This window comes from Dendropsophus ebraccatus, chromosome 3, assembly GCF_027789765.1.
Source record: "Dendropsophus ebraccatus isolate aDenEbr1 chromosome 3, aDenEbr1.pat, whole genome shotgun sequence".
In the NCBI taxonomy this organism is placed as follows: Eukaryota; Metazoa; Chordata; class Amphibia; order Anura; family Hylidae; genus Dendropsophus; species Dendropsophus ebraccatus.
The window spans coordinates 158,058,363-158,071,368 of NC_091456.1; the positions used below are offsets into that span (position 1 = coordinate 158,058,363).

The window sequence follows — 13,006 nt, forward strand, 5'->3', positions numbered from 1 at the left end:
CTAGATGACTCGGTCAGAATTTCTCCAAAACTGCAGACCTTGTGGAGTGTTTGGGTGTGCAGTAGTTAGTAACTACCATATGTGATCCAAGCAAGGACAACCAGTGAAGTGATTGATGTATTTGGAGAATGAAGACCAGCTTGTCTGGTCCAACCTAAGATCTACTATGGCAACAACTGCTGAAAAAGTTAATGTTGGATAGAGTGGTGTCAGGACACACACAGCATTGCAGTTTGCCTCATATGGGGCTGCGGAGAAGCAGGTGGGATACAATACCCATACTATCCTCTGTCCTATGCTGCAAGTACCTGCATAGGGAACTTAAATGTTAGAACTGGATTAGGAAGCAATGTGAGAAGCTGGTCTGATCTGATAAATCCTCTTTTCTAATATATCCTCACTGGATGTATGGGGGGTTTCCTCCTGGAAAAGAGATGGCACCAGGATGCACTATGGGAATAAGAAAACCCAAAAGAAGAAGTATAATGAACTGGTCAATATTCTGCTTATGAACTGTGCGTCTTGTAGATGTTCATTTCACATATACTGCCCACCTAAACATTGAAGAAGAACAAGTACACCCTTTCATGGCAGCATTGCCAAATGGCAGAGGCTTTTTCTAGCAGGACAATATGCCCTACTGTGCTGCAAAAATTTTAAGGTGTTAAAAAAGTTTAAGGTGTTGACTTGGCCTCCCAGATCAATATATTTTGAGAATCTGTGGGATGTGCTAGAAAAACAAATCCAATCACAACTCATAGGGATGAAATGGTCTACAGCTAACATCTTGGTGTTAGATGCAACAGTATCACAAGGTCATGGGGGGGTCTGGTGGTGTCCATGCCCCAAAGAAACAGAGCAGTTTAGGAGGACCCGGAGGGCCTACGGTATACAATACTAGACAATTACGACTGATTTGATGTGTATACAAATATGTATACAGCAAAAAAGGTCTCTTCTCAATTAAGATCAGCTTTTGAATTACAAATTTTCTGTTCCATACGATAAAACCAGCCATATAATATGTATCCTGGCCTGTTCTTTGTTATACTCCTATAGAAGATTCCCAATGTATACAGTATGCAGTATATTTCATCATTCCATAGAGTATTTCCCCATAACATGGCCAGTACGGTCATTCGTTACTGCATTTATTCTGTAGATCATTTCAGTCCATCACCTCAACCTACCATTGAGTTAACCACATATGTGTTGAAACATATACATACACAAAGCTTTCAGCGCTTAACATGATATTATATGCTTCCGGCAAACGTCCTATGACAGATATATAACTAAAAGGTCAGCTGTTGTTCCAGGACAAAAGTTGCGGGCTTGGGAACATACATCAAGGTTTATGGCTAGAGGCTTATCGGGCCTGATTCTAATAGGATAGGGCAGTAGCTGTTTGAGGAAGAATAAAAATTAAGTAACAGTATTGGTTTGAGGTGAAAAACATCTACTAACAAATAGGTCCCGGATTCAGAATGGGAATTCTAATACTTTGTTTCCCCCAATAATATCTCCTCTTGTATATAAAGAAATATCGATAACCAAGAATTACGTGATAAGGTTGTGGGGTGTGATTGGCAACGTGCTATAAATGTCACATACACTATTTGCAGGAGAAAAAAAAGGCAAAATTATTTTTGTCCTTGTAGAGGTGCAACAATTTAAAGTGGCACTGTCACCCCCTTTTTGCATTATGTTTTCTCTACACAGGCGTAAAGGGTAAATTTAGCAGTTTTCATACGTTATTTTATATCATAAGTCATGCTGCTTGTTCCAGTAAAAATTGATCTTTTATCATCTGCGGATTATGCTATCAGGACGGGGTTTCACGACCGAAGCGCAGCTTAGCCCCACCCACAACATTAATGTTGGCTCCAACCCCCTTGATGTCATTGGTTTATAGGCCCCGCCCTTCGATGACCATTATAACAGGCCAGCCTAAGGGTCCTATTCCACGGGCCGAGGAGGGCCCGATCAACGATGTGAACGAGCGGCGATCTGCTAGATCGCCGCTCGTTTACTGGGCCTATTCCTCGGCCCGATGATCGTTGAGCGAGGGCTGCAAGGACATCGTTACCGATGTCCTTGCAGCCCTTGCAGCATCATACATTACCTGGCTGCAGGGCTTACCCTCTGCTCCGTCTCCTCCCCGGGTCCCCCGTGCTTTATCTTCTGAATGGCCGGTCAGCTGACAGGCCACACTCAGCCAATCACAGGCCGCGGCGGTTCCGGCCTGTGATTGGCTGAGCGCTCCGTCAGCTGACCGGCCATTCAAAAGATAGAGCGCGCGTGACCCGGGGATGAAGACAGCGCAGAGAAGAAGCCCTGCAGCCAGGTAATGTATGCTGATGCTGATGCTGCTTCTTCTCAAATCGTCGGTCGCCCGCCGCGCACCGCTATTCAACCGTAGCGATGCGCGGTGGGGGAACGATGATTTTAGGTCTGGCCCTAAATGAACAATCAGCCGATGACACGATCATCAGCTGATCGTTCTCTCTATTTCACCGAACGATAATCGGCCGAATCGGGCCAAATGGGCCCGATCCGGCCGATTATCGTTACTGTGGAATAGGGCCCTAAAGGTCTATGCCCCATCCCCTCTAGGTCAGCCCATACCATACGTATGATATAAAATAGGGCATGAAAACTGTTAAATTTACTCTGTACATCTGTGTAGAGAAGTCATAATGCAAAAAGAGGCTGACAGTGTCACTTTAAGGGATGCTTTAAAGGGGTATTCCACTCAAACATAACTTTTGATATGTTGCTGCCCATGGTGAGACTAAGAATTCATTGTATACTTGTTCTTATCTAGTCAGTCTCCTTTCCCCAGTTCTGAGCTGCTGCTGCTGCTGCTGAAAACATAAAAATGTGTGTGTGAGCCTTTCCCTCTGTTTCCCCCTTCCCTTCTGAGACAACTGAGGTAAACAAGTCCCTGGCTGGTTTTATCTGCAACATTGTAGCCTCTTTGTAATGCTGGAAGGCTTAATTACATTGAGTTCATCAGCAACTTGACCTCAGATTATCCCTCCTAGCATTACAAAGAAGCTACAATGTTGCAGATAAAGCCAGTCAGGGACTTGTTTATATTAGCTGTCTCAGAAGAGAGTGGGGGGGAGGGGGAGAAAGAGAGAGAAGCTTATACAAAGATTTTTGTGTTTCCGCAGAAAGCAGCAGCTCAGAACTGTGGGAATGGGACTGAATGGATAACAAGAATGGAATAAATTGTTAGTCTCACCATGGGCAGCAGCATATCAAAAGTTATGTTTGAGTGGAAAACCTTTTAACTTTGATTTGCAAGCAGAACGGTTGCAGTAACTTGGGGTTACAAAACGGGTGCAAAAACACTTGGGGATTTCCATCTACAAGGTGGGCAAATAATCTTGAACAGTTGCAGAACTTTCAGCAGTCTCTTACTGTGGCTTACTTTGGTTTGGTGATGCCTTCTAGTGTGCATGCCATCAATACTGTTTTAGGCTATGTTCACACAACGTAAGAGAATGGATGGTCTCTGAAAAGATAATCCCGGCCGATACTGTAGTACTGGACGGATGATCTTTGGTGCCGCAGAGTTCTGATGCGGGTGCATCTGTGCGCACCCGCATCAAAACTCCCCACAGCACACTATGGAGGGAGCGGCCGGAGCCACTCGCTCCACTGTGTGCACTGACAGGGTTTTCTGCGGCCGCTATTCAATGAATAGCGGCCGCAGAAAACTGACATGTCCCATATCCCATAGACGGCAAATGTAACGTATATTTTCGTAATAATCACGGCTGTTGACATAGCCTTAAATAGGGAGCAGATCCTGATTGCACAGTAAGTTTAACCCCTTAGCGACACATGACGTACCTGGTACGTCATGGTGCCGCGGGGGGTGTTCAGAGCCGGGTCCCTGCTCTGAACGGCACCGATCCCGGCTGCAATCTGCAGCCGGGCAGTGCCTCTATTAGCCGGCGCGGGTCCCGTTGCCACGCCGGCTAATTAAGCACTTCAATGCAGCTGTCAAACCTGACAGCTGCATTGAAGTGCTTTGTGTTGCACATCCCTGGTGTCTAGTGGCATGGATCTCCCCCCCCCGCGATCCGTTCTTCTGGCCGGCCCGGGCCTCAGCGTCGGAATGATGCTGATCCCGGCTCGGCAATAGATTGCTATGGCCTGCAGCAGGCCATAGCAATCTATCACCGATATGATGGATCATTGCTGTGTATATACACAGCATTGATCTCTATGAGAGATCAGTGCTGTGTATATACAAGTCTCCCAGGGGGGCTTCTAGTTTATGTAAAAAAAAAAGTAAAAAAGTGTTTTTATTAATAAAAAATCCCCTCCCCTAATAAAAGTCCAAATCACCCCCCTTTTCCCATTTTATAAATATAAATTATTAAATAAATAAACAAATAAATAAACATATTTGGTATCGCCGTGCACGTAATCGCCCGAACTATTAATTAATCACATTCCTGAAAAATCCAAAGTGCAAAATTGCGCATTTTTGGTCGCATCAAATCCAGAAAAAATGTAATAAAAAGCAATCAAAAAGTCGTATATGCGCAATCAATGTACCGATAGAAAGTACGCATCATGGCATAAAAAAATGACACCTCACACAGCCCCATAGACCAAAGGATAAAAGCGCTATAAGCCTGGGAATGGAGCGATTTTAAGGAACATATATTTGTTAACAATGGTTTGAATTTTTTACAGGCCATCACATAATATAAAAGTTATACATGTTACATATCGTTGTAATCGTAACGACTTGAGGAACATGCATAACATGTAACAACTTGAGGAACATGCAAAACTCCCCAAAATCAAAACAAATTAGTTTTTTCTTTCAATTTGACAGCGCAAATGATTTTATGGAGCATATTTTATGGAAAAATAATGCCTGTCATTACAAAGTACAATTGGTTTAGCAAAAAATATGGGCTCATGTGGGTCTCTAGGTGAAAAAATGCAAGCGCTATGGACTTTTAAACATGAAATGGAAAAAGCAAAAGCGCAAAAACGAAAATTGGCTTTGACCTTAAGGGGTTAAAGTCCATAAACATGGCAGGTAACCATCTCTATACTTGGTAGATCAGCATTGGTATACTCTGATCAGCTCATCATTCAGAGACCCTACTGTCCAACGTTGACAGCCACCCAGTAGCAGTAGACTCTGCCTATCTATAGCACGGAAACATGGATTTAAAAAATCCAATGGGATAAAACTGGCAGAATGTACTTGAACAAGGTTTAGTCAGCTCCTCTGTTTTGTAGTTTTTATGAGTCACTGCAGTTGTCATCCACAAATTGTCTTTGTTCTGAAACATTTGCAAAGTTTAGCTGGCTGTGTCATTGTATTACATAGATACTACATAGACGGCATTAGCCTCTGGTCTCTGAAGGTTGCAAGTTTCTTTTCATTATCCGTAAGGCAATGACATCTCTATAGCACTGGGTATTTCATATCACCTTCTATTACTAGATGTCTAAATCATTACCATTTGACATACTTTTCACTGGCTTGCCTGAAATGTTGCTATGAGAAGATAGGAATTACTCATTTCACGTGCTACGGCTGGGGTTGGGGTTGAGATCCCAATATACTATATTAAAAGGACATATCTTTTATATCATTTCTACTCCCTGTAAATCATTTAAAATGTACCAGTACACTATTTAAAGGGAATGCGTAATCAGAAAGTGACCTATTGTATGAATATCATGTTTTATGTTAAACATGTTTTTAAAATATTTTTATTTTTATTTTTTTCGCCATTCACTTTTTACAGTATAAAATAATCCTGACAATCTACAGTGAAAGGTGACATCAGTTTACAGATAAGACAGGATCATCCCCCCCCCCCCCCCCCATGCATGTGTAGAAAACTCTCCCATAGAAGTGAATGGGGTCCGCTCCAAACTATTGTGCATATTCCTATGGGGCCCTGCAGTAAAGCATATATCTAGATGTTCTTAAAACAGCTCAGGCTAGATCAATAAAACACAAAATATTTTAATATTTCATAATAGAGTATATGGAAAAGGGTATTTTGATGAGACAGCTCTTGCTTTAGAAAGAATAATACATGTGAACCCAGCCCAGTGTCGCACCAGAAGAAATGATCCTGGGGGCCCAATGAAGAACCAGTGAGAAACAACATGTCAGTCAGTGTTTTTGCAGGTTCTAAAGCTGGCGGGCCACCGGAGGATCCTCCAGTGCTCTTATGGGTCAGTCCGACACTATCCCAGTCTTATACTTGGTATACAGTAATATAAGTGTTGGGTCACTAAATATTCTATAAACTAGTCAATGATTGTTCGAACATGAGTTGAGATTACTATGTTTATTTTTCCTAGTATCTACATGAAAATGGAATTGTACACCGAGATCTCAAGCCAGAAAATTTGCTCTATGCTACACCAGCACCAGATGCTCCACTGAAAATTGGTAAGCATATCCTAAGACTTCCAGCAATATGGTAATCTATCAACTATGGCAAGCTGTACTATCAGATTTGTCAGGCAGACACAGAGGCCTAGTGAAGGCCTCTGGCTGCCATGACAACTGATCTGCACCCTGTAATTGCATTGGAGGGTGCAGATCAGACCCCCCTGAACCACCAATGATGTAGTTTATTACTATATAGATGCTGCATTTTCTATTGATTGTGGCTTCTAAACCGTCATATCATGGGCATTATATGGATTGCTGATGCCTGACATTAAGGGTGGTTTAACACAGATGTCAGCTGTGTTTGAAGCTGGCTGAGCTCCTGATCCCACACCGAACCCATGATGTAACTGTAAATCATCGGTTGGGAATGGGTTAAAAGGCTTCTGCTTTTTGGACAATCATTACGCTGTGACTGTTTTGGTGAAACCTGGCAGTTTCTTTGCAGCCCTACCACAGGGAAAATAAAGCATTACACAGTGAGCATTCAAGTCAGTGAGTTGTATATTTAGGCTATGTTCACACTACGTAAGTTCCGCAGAAATCACGGCTGCTGTTATAACAGCCGTGATTTCTGCGGTACTTATGTAGTGCTGCAGGCTGACGGAATCCCGGCAGGAGTGTATACACATAGGGGGACATTTATGAAATGTCCGCTCGAGGCGTACGCCAGGGAGAAGGTGAAGATCTCTCCCCCCTTCTCCCTGGAGTATGCCTCCTGGTGGGCGAGCTGGGGGAGCTTGGGGGGCGTGACAAGGCTGGGTGGAGGCGTGGCCTCCTCCAGCGCCACATTTATCATGATTTACGCCTGATTTACGTAAATCATGATCCAAATCTACACCTGCTGAAAGCAGGTGTAGATTTAGTACGCAAGGCGCAGGTTCGGGTGCCCGGCCGTCCAGATTCACTAAGAGGCATGTGCCTCTTAGTGAATCCTTCCGGGGAAGAGTGGGAGGGGCCTAATATAAGAAGAAATATAATATTACAAGTACGCCGGTCTTCATAAATCCCCCCCATAGTATACACTCCGTCCGGGAATCCCTAGCGGTGCGGTAGAAAACTGACGTGTCAGTTTTCTGCGGCCGCAATTCAGTGAAGTTTAAGCGGAATACCTCTATAATGGCAGGTTCCCTTTAAAGCAGAGATGGGGAACCTTTGGCCCTTCAACTGTTGCAAAAGTACAATTCCCATCATGCCTGGGCAGCTAAAGCTTTGGCTGCCCAGTCATGGTGGAAATTGTAGTTTTGCAATAGCTGGAGGGCTGAAGGTCCCCTATCCCTGGTTTAAACCATTGTTGTTAATGAGATACCTGCCTAGAGATGTCCACCATAATTGACCATTAGTTGTGAGCAGGACGTGCCATCCTTCATCTACATAACAATAAACCGCCTCGATTGGCGTATGGCATTAGATGTTTGTCCGTTTTTTTCCTGGTAATATTCCACAGGTGGTTTAGACAGAAGGGACAAAGTTAGTAGGAATGCAATAAAACATTTAATGTTTGACAATAAACAGTTTAATTATAAACAGGAATGTTAATGACTGCCGGGTTTGTTAATTGGCAATAAATTTAATAGTCGGAGCTGCAGAATGTGCCGGTAATAGTATAACATCTGTGAGACAAAAAAAACCTGTTAGATGTTAATTTCACAAAAAGTGTTGAAAGCAATGGCAAACATCATAAAGTGAGGGGTAAAACGGCCCATTATTTGTCAGCTTGTGAAAATGTAAAGAGAATTTCCACCTTAAGGGAAAATATCTTTGTCTCCATGCTGTCTTCTTTTGGGAAGTCTTCTATATTGTACCTATTTATGGGCTTATCCTAAACCAAGAGATGCTTGGCTAAGCAACCCTAGAGAAAGGAAAGTGATTTGGGAGTAACTGTAAGGGTACTATTACACAGAACGATAATCACTCCATGTAATAAATACAACGATCAGCCAATGACAACGATCATGGGCTGATCGTTGATATAGGTTTGGACTTATTTTCGTCGGGCGCCGACCGCGCACTGATACGTGTAATAGTGGTGCGTGGCCGGCGACTGACTATATACATTACCTATCCACGTTCCAGGGCTTCTCCTGCGGTCTTTTCCCGGGGTCCTGCGCGCTCTAGCTTCAGAGTGGCCTGTCAGCTGACAGGCCGCCCGGCCAATCACAGGCCACGGCGGTCCCAGCCTGTGATTGGCTGAGCGGCCTGTCAGCAGACAGGCCACTCTGAAGTTAGAGCGCACGTGGAGAAGAAGACCGCAGCAGCAGCCCTGAAGCGTGGATAGGTAATGTTTATAGTTAAGCAAGGGCTGCAAGGACATCGGTAACAATGTCCCTGCAGTCCTTCTTTAACGATTATTGGGCCGTGTAATAGGTCCAGTAAATGAGCGACGATCTAGCAGATCGCTGCTCGTTTACAGGTATTATCGGGCCCCCATCGGCCTGTGTAATACCACCCTAAGGCTTGGTTCACACTAAGTTTTTTTACAAATCCACTTTTTGCAAAAAAAAAAAGGGTGCTATTTTGTGCATCTGTTTTGATCAGTTTTTCCATTGATTTCCATTATAACAAAAAGGATCAAAACACATCAGTTATTTTTAGCATACTCCAAAATGTGGTCGACCACATTTTTGTGTACATAAAAAAAAACTGATGTGTTTTAATCCTTTTTTTTTTTTTCCTCAAAAAGTCAATGGAAAAACTGATCAAAGTGGTTGCACACCAAAGCATTTTTTCAAACGTTTTTGTCTTTTTTTTTTTTTTTTTTTTTTTTTTTAAATCGAAAAAAAAAAGAAAACGGAGTGTGTTGTTGATTTTGATTTTTTAACGATAAACGATTGCAAACGAGATTGTTTATCGTTAACCTGACATCGTTCACCATATTACACAGAACGATAGTTGTTACTACCATCGTTTACTCCATCTGATTGCAGCAAAAGAAGGAACAATGTGCAATTACACTGAACGATTAGGGAACAAATGCAGAACTACAGCGAACGAATGCCGAATTATAGCAAATGATTAGCAAACGACTAACAATGATTTTAGGGTCAGATCTAAATCATCGATCAACAACATGGGAAGGATTTTTTGATTGTTTACTGCAATTACACAGAACGATTATCATTTAAATTCGAACAACATAACGATTTTTTGCATCGTCTCATGTAATAGGGCCCTAATATGGTGAACGATTTCAGGTTAACAATAAACAATCTTGTTTGCTATCGTTTATTGTTAATTGTTAAAAATCGTTCGTCTAATAGGAATCTAAGGGGGAGAGTTATCAAATCAGTGTAAAGTAGAGCTGGCTCAGTTGCCCCTAGCAACCAATCAAATTCCACTTTTTATTCCTCACAGATTCTTTGGAAAATGAAAGGTGAAATCTGATTGGTTGTTAGGGGAAACTGAGCCAATTTCACTTTACACCATGTTTGATAAATCTCCCCCTAAGCACCAGATCATACGGAGTAAAACTGGCAAAATTCTGGAAAGCAGTTTATGGGAGGGTCGCGCACCTCCTCTCTCGGTGTCTCCGCTCAGAAGAATTGACATGTCAATTCTTCCAAGTTGAGAGTAGAGATGAGCAAACTTTTTCGGTTCCGACCTGACTTCCGGATTTTTTTGAAAAGTTCGGTTCGACCGAATTTCGGATTTCTTCGGGTTTCATAGTTTAAAGCATCTATATGATACGAGGGTAGTGTATTTGGTTGAATTTAGGGCTCAACATGTCAGTAACATCATTATTTTTTTAATATCTCAAAGTCAATTTTTTTTTTAAGCAAAAGAACACTGCAGAGACACCATCACATGTCTCGACGTAGACGTCGAGACATGTGATGGTGTCTCTGCAGTGTTCTTTTGCATATTTGATTTCCCAGGGGGCAATGTTCTAGAATACACTGACGTTGAGACACGTGATGGTTTCTCTGCGGTGTTTTGGTTGATCTCCCTGAGGTCAACCAGCGTCCTTTTGCATGCTTTTACTAGTCATTGCTCCCACTAGCCAGAAACTTACTCCACACTGATGAGGGGCAAAAACCCCGAAACAGCTGTCTGTGGATGGATACCTTGCTGAGGTGGTTTCCTTGACTGGAGAACGCCTCTGGCCTGGTTGTTCCTTCCCGGAGGGAAGGTCTGGCTAGTTCACTGACGTCGAGACATGTGATGGTGTCTCTGCAGTGTTCTTTTGCATATTTGTTTTCCCAGGGGGCAATGTTCTAGAATACACTGACGTTGAGACACGTGATGGTGTCTCTGCGGTGTTTTGGTTGATCTCCCTGAGGTCAACCAGCGTCCTTTTGCATGCACTTACTAGTCATTGCTCCCACTAGCCAGAAACCTACTCCACACTGATGAGGGGCAAAAACCCCGAAACAGCTGTCTGTGGATGGATACCTTGCTGAGGTGGTTTCCTTGACTGGAAAACGCCTCTGGCTTGGTTGTTCCTTCCCGGAGGGAAGGTCTGGCTAGTTCACTGACGTCGAGACATGTGATGGTGTCTCTGCAGTGTTCTTTTGCATATTTGATTTCCAGGGGGCAATGTTCTAGAATACACTGACGTTGAGACACGTGATGGTGTCTCTGCGGTGTTTTGGTTGATCTTCCTGAGGTCAACCAGCGTCCTTTTGGATACACTTACTAGTCATTGCTCCCACTAGCCAGAAACCTACTCCACACTGATGAGGGGCAAAAACCCTGAAACAGCTGTCTGTGGATACTTTGCTGAGGTGGTTTCCTTGACTGGAGAACGCCTCTGGCTTGGTTGTACCTTCCCAGAGGGAAGGTCTGGCTAGTTTACTGACGTTGAGACATGTGATGGTGTCTCTGCAGTGTTCTTTTGCATATTTGATTTCCCAGGGGGCAATGTTCTAGAATACACTGACGTTGAGACACGTGATGGTGTCTCTGCGGTGTTTTGGTTGATCTCCCTGAGGTCAACCAGCGTCCTTTTGCAATTTTTTTTTTTAGACTTCAATATTCACCATTACAGGGTCTGTGCAGGAAAAAGGTCAAAAATGCAGTGAAGGAGCATTCTCTCCACTACACTCTCGCAAGGGTCCAACTATAGTACTTGTATATCTGTATAGCACTTTTTTTTTGTTTTATTTTACACACATGTTTTATTCTACACACATGCACAAGGTATATATTTGTGCCTCAGGAAAACTCCTATGTCATATACACTGTCGCAAGGGTGACAGTATAGTACTTGTATATCTGTATAGCACGTTTTTGTTCTGTGCACCCTTTGCTCTCCTATGCCTAGTCTATCTTTTGCCCTCTCTATTTTTCTCTCTCAATCACTATATGTTTCTCCTCTCCGCTTTCCTAATAATCTTTTTGTCTTTGCTTTTGTACAATATCTTCTCAGTACAGCAGTGTGCAGCAGCAGCAGCGTTTTGTCACTGACGAGCTCTGTGCACTGCTAACAGTCTCCTTCCTCTCTCTGTGCAGACTGTGTCGTGCGGTCTTAAAGCAATACCGACGTCTCACAGGGGGTGGGCTAGTGCAACATCCCTGCTAATTGGATGTGTTCCGGGCATCATGGTAAAGCGCTTTTCCCGCCCAGAACACTTCCTGCTTTCTAAAATGATGGCTGCCATTTTAGAAAGCAAGAAAAAAAATTTTTTCGAGTGGACTTCCAAAAATCCGAATCCGACCGGAAGCTGACTTTTGGAAAAATCCGAACCGGATTCCATACCGGCCGAACCGGTTCGCTCATCTCTAGTTAAGAGGCACGGAGAGAGGAGGTGAGCGACTCTCCCATAGACAGTCTGTATGACACAGAGGCTGACGGGATTCTTCCGCCAGTTTTACTTTGTGTGAACTGGCCTTAAGTGTCTACACACCACACAAAAATCTAGCTATTTGCAAATATACTTAGTATGCACTAGGGAATTTATTCAGATGGGAATATCCCAATACAAAATCTAATGAGACAATGTCAAAGAATTTCTTACTCCTTGACAGTGTCCTTAGGGGATAAAGTGCAGCCTACTATCACTTGATTAGTAAATGGTAAGATGACTTAAGAATGTAAAGCCTGGCCTCTCTCATCTCTGTATCTGAGGCTACAAATGGTCTCTACGCTACAGGATAGACTGATTTTAAAAGGATTCTATTGTAAAGCAAATAAAAGAAATGGCATTAAAAAATAGAGTTTTGCTGAGCCCGATTATTGTTGGCACGAATCATCTGTAGAACATTCTATGCCGAGTTAACAATACAGACTATTCAGTGATTGTCTCATTGATATTCAGGCTTTGTTATCTGTATTGAAATCAAGACTGGTTAGCCAGAAGGAAGAAGAGAAATTACCTTCTATTTGTACATGCCAGCAGGATGAAATACAAATTTCCTCCAAAATACTCCATTCACCCACTTTTTAGTATAGTGGTTGGCTATTCAGGAAGCTACACTCAGTATCTGTATCATGTGAGGGCCTTTGTGAGATGCACTTGCTGAGTACTTAGACAGACGCATCTACTGCAGGGTAAACAGCGTGACTCCCCAGCGACTATTTGCCTGTATTGCTATAGGCGGCCAAATGAA

The 13,006-nt window shown here is 43.0% G+C and overlaps 1 protein-coding gene across 2 annotated transcripts in view; it reads left to right on the forward strand.

The window, feature by feature from the left end:
* CAMK4 (calcium/calmodulin dependent protein kinase IV) overlaps positions 1-13,006 on the forward strand; it is a 141,902-nt gene that overhangs the window by 95,043 nt on the left and 33,853 nt on the right. For both annotated transcript variants that reach the window (XM_069964688.1, XM_069964689.1), the window contains exon 6: positions 6,364-6,454. In XM_069964688.1, the coding sequence (XP_069820789.1) occupies positions 6,364-6,454 (91 nt within the window). The remainder of the gene's footprint in view (positions 1-6,363; positions 6,455-13,006) is intronic.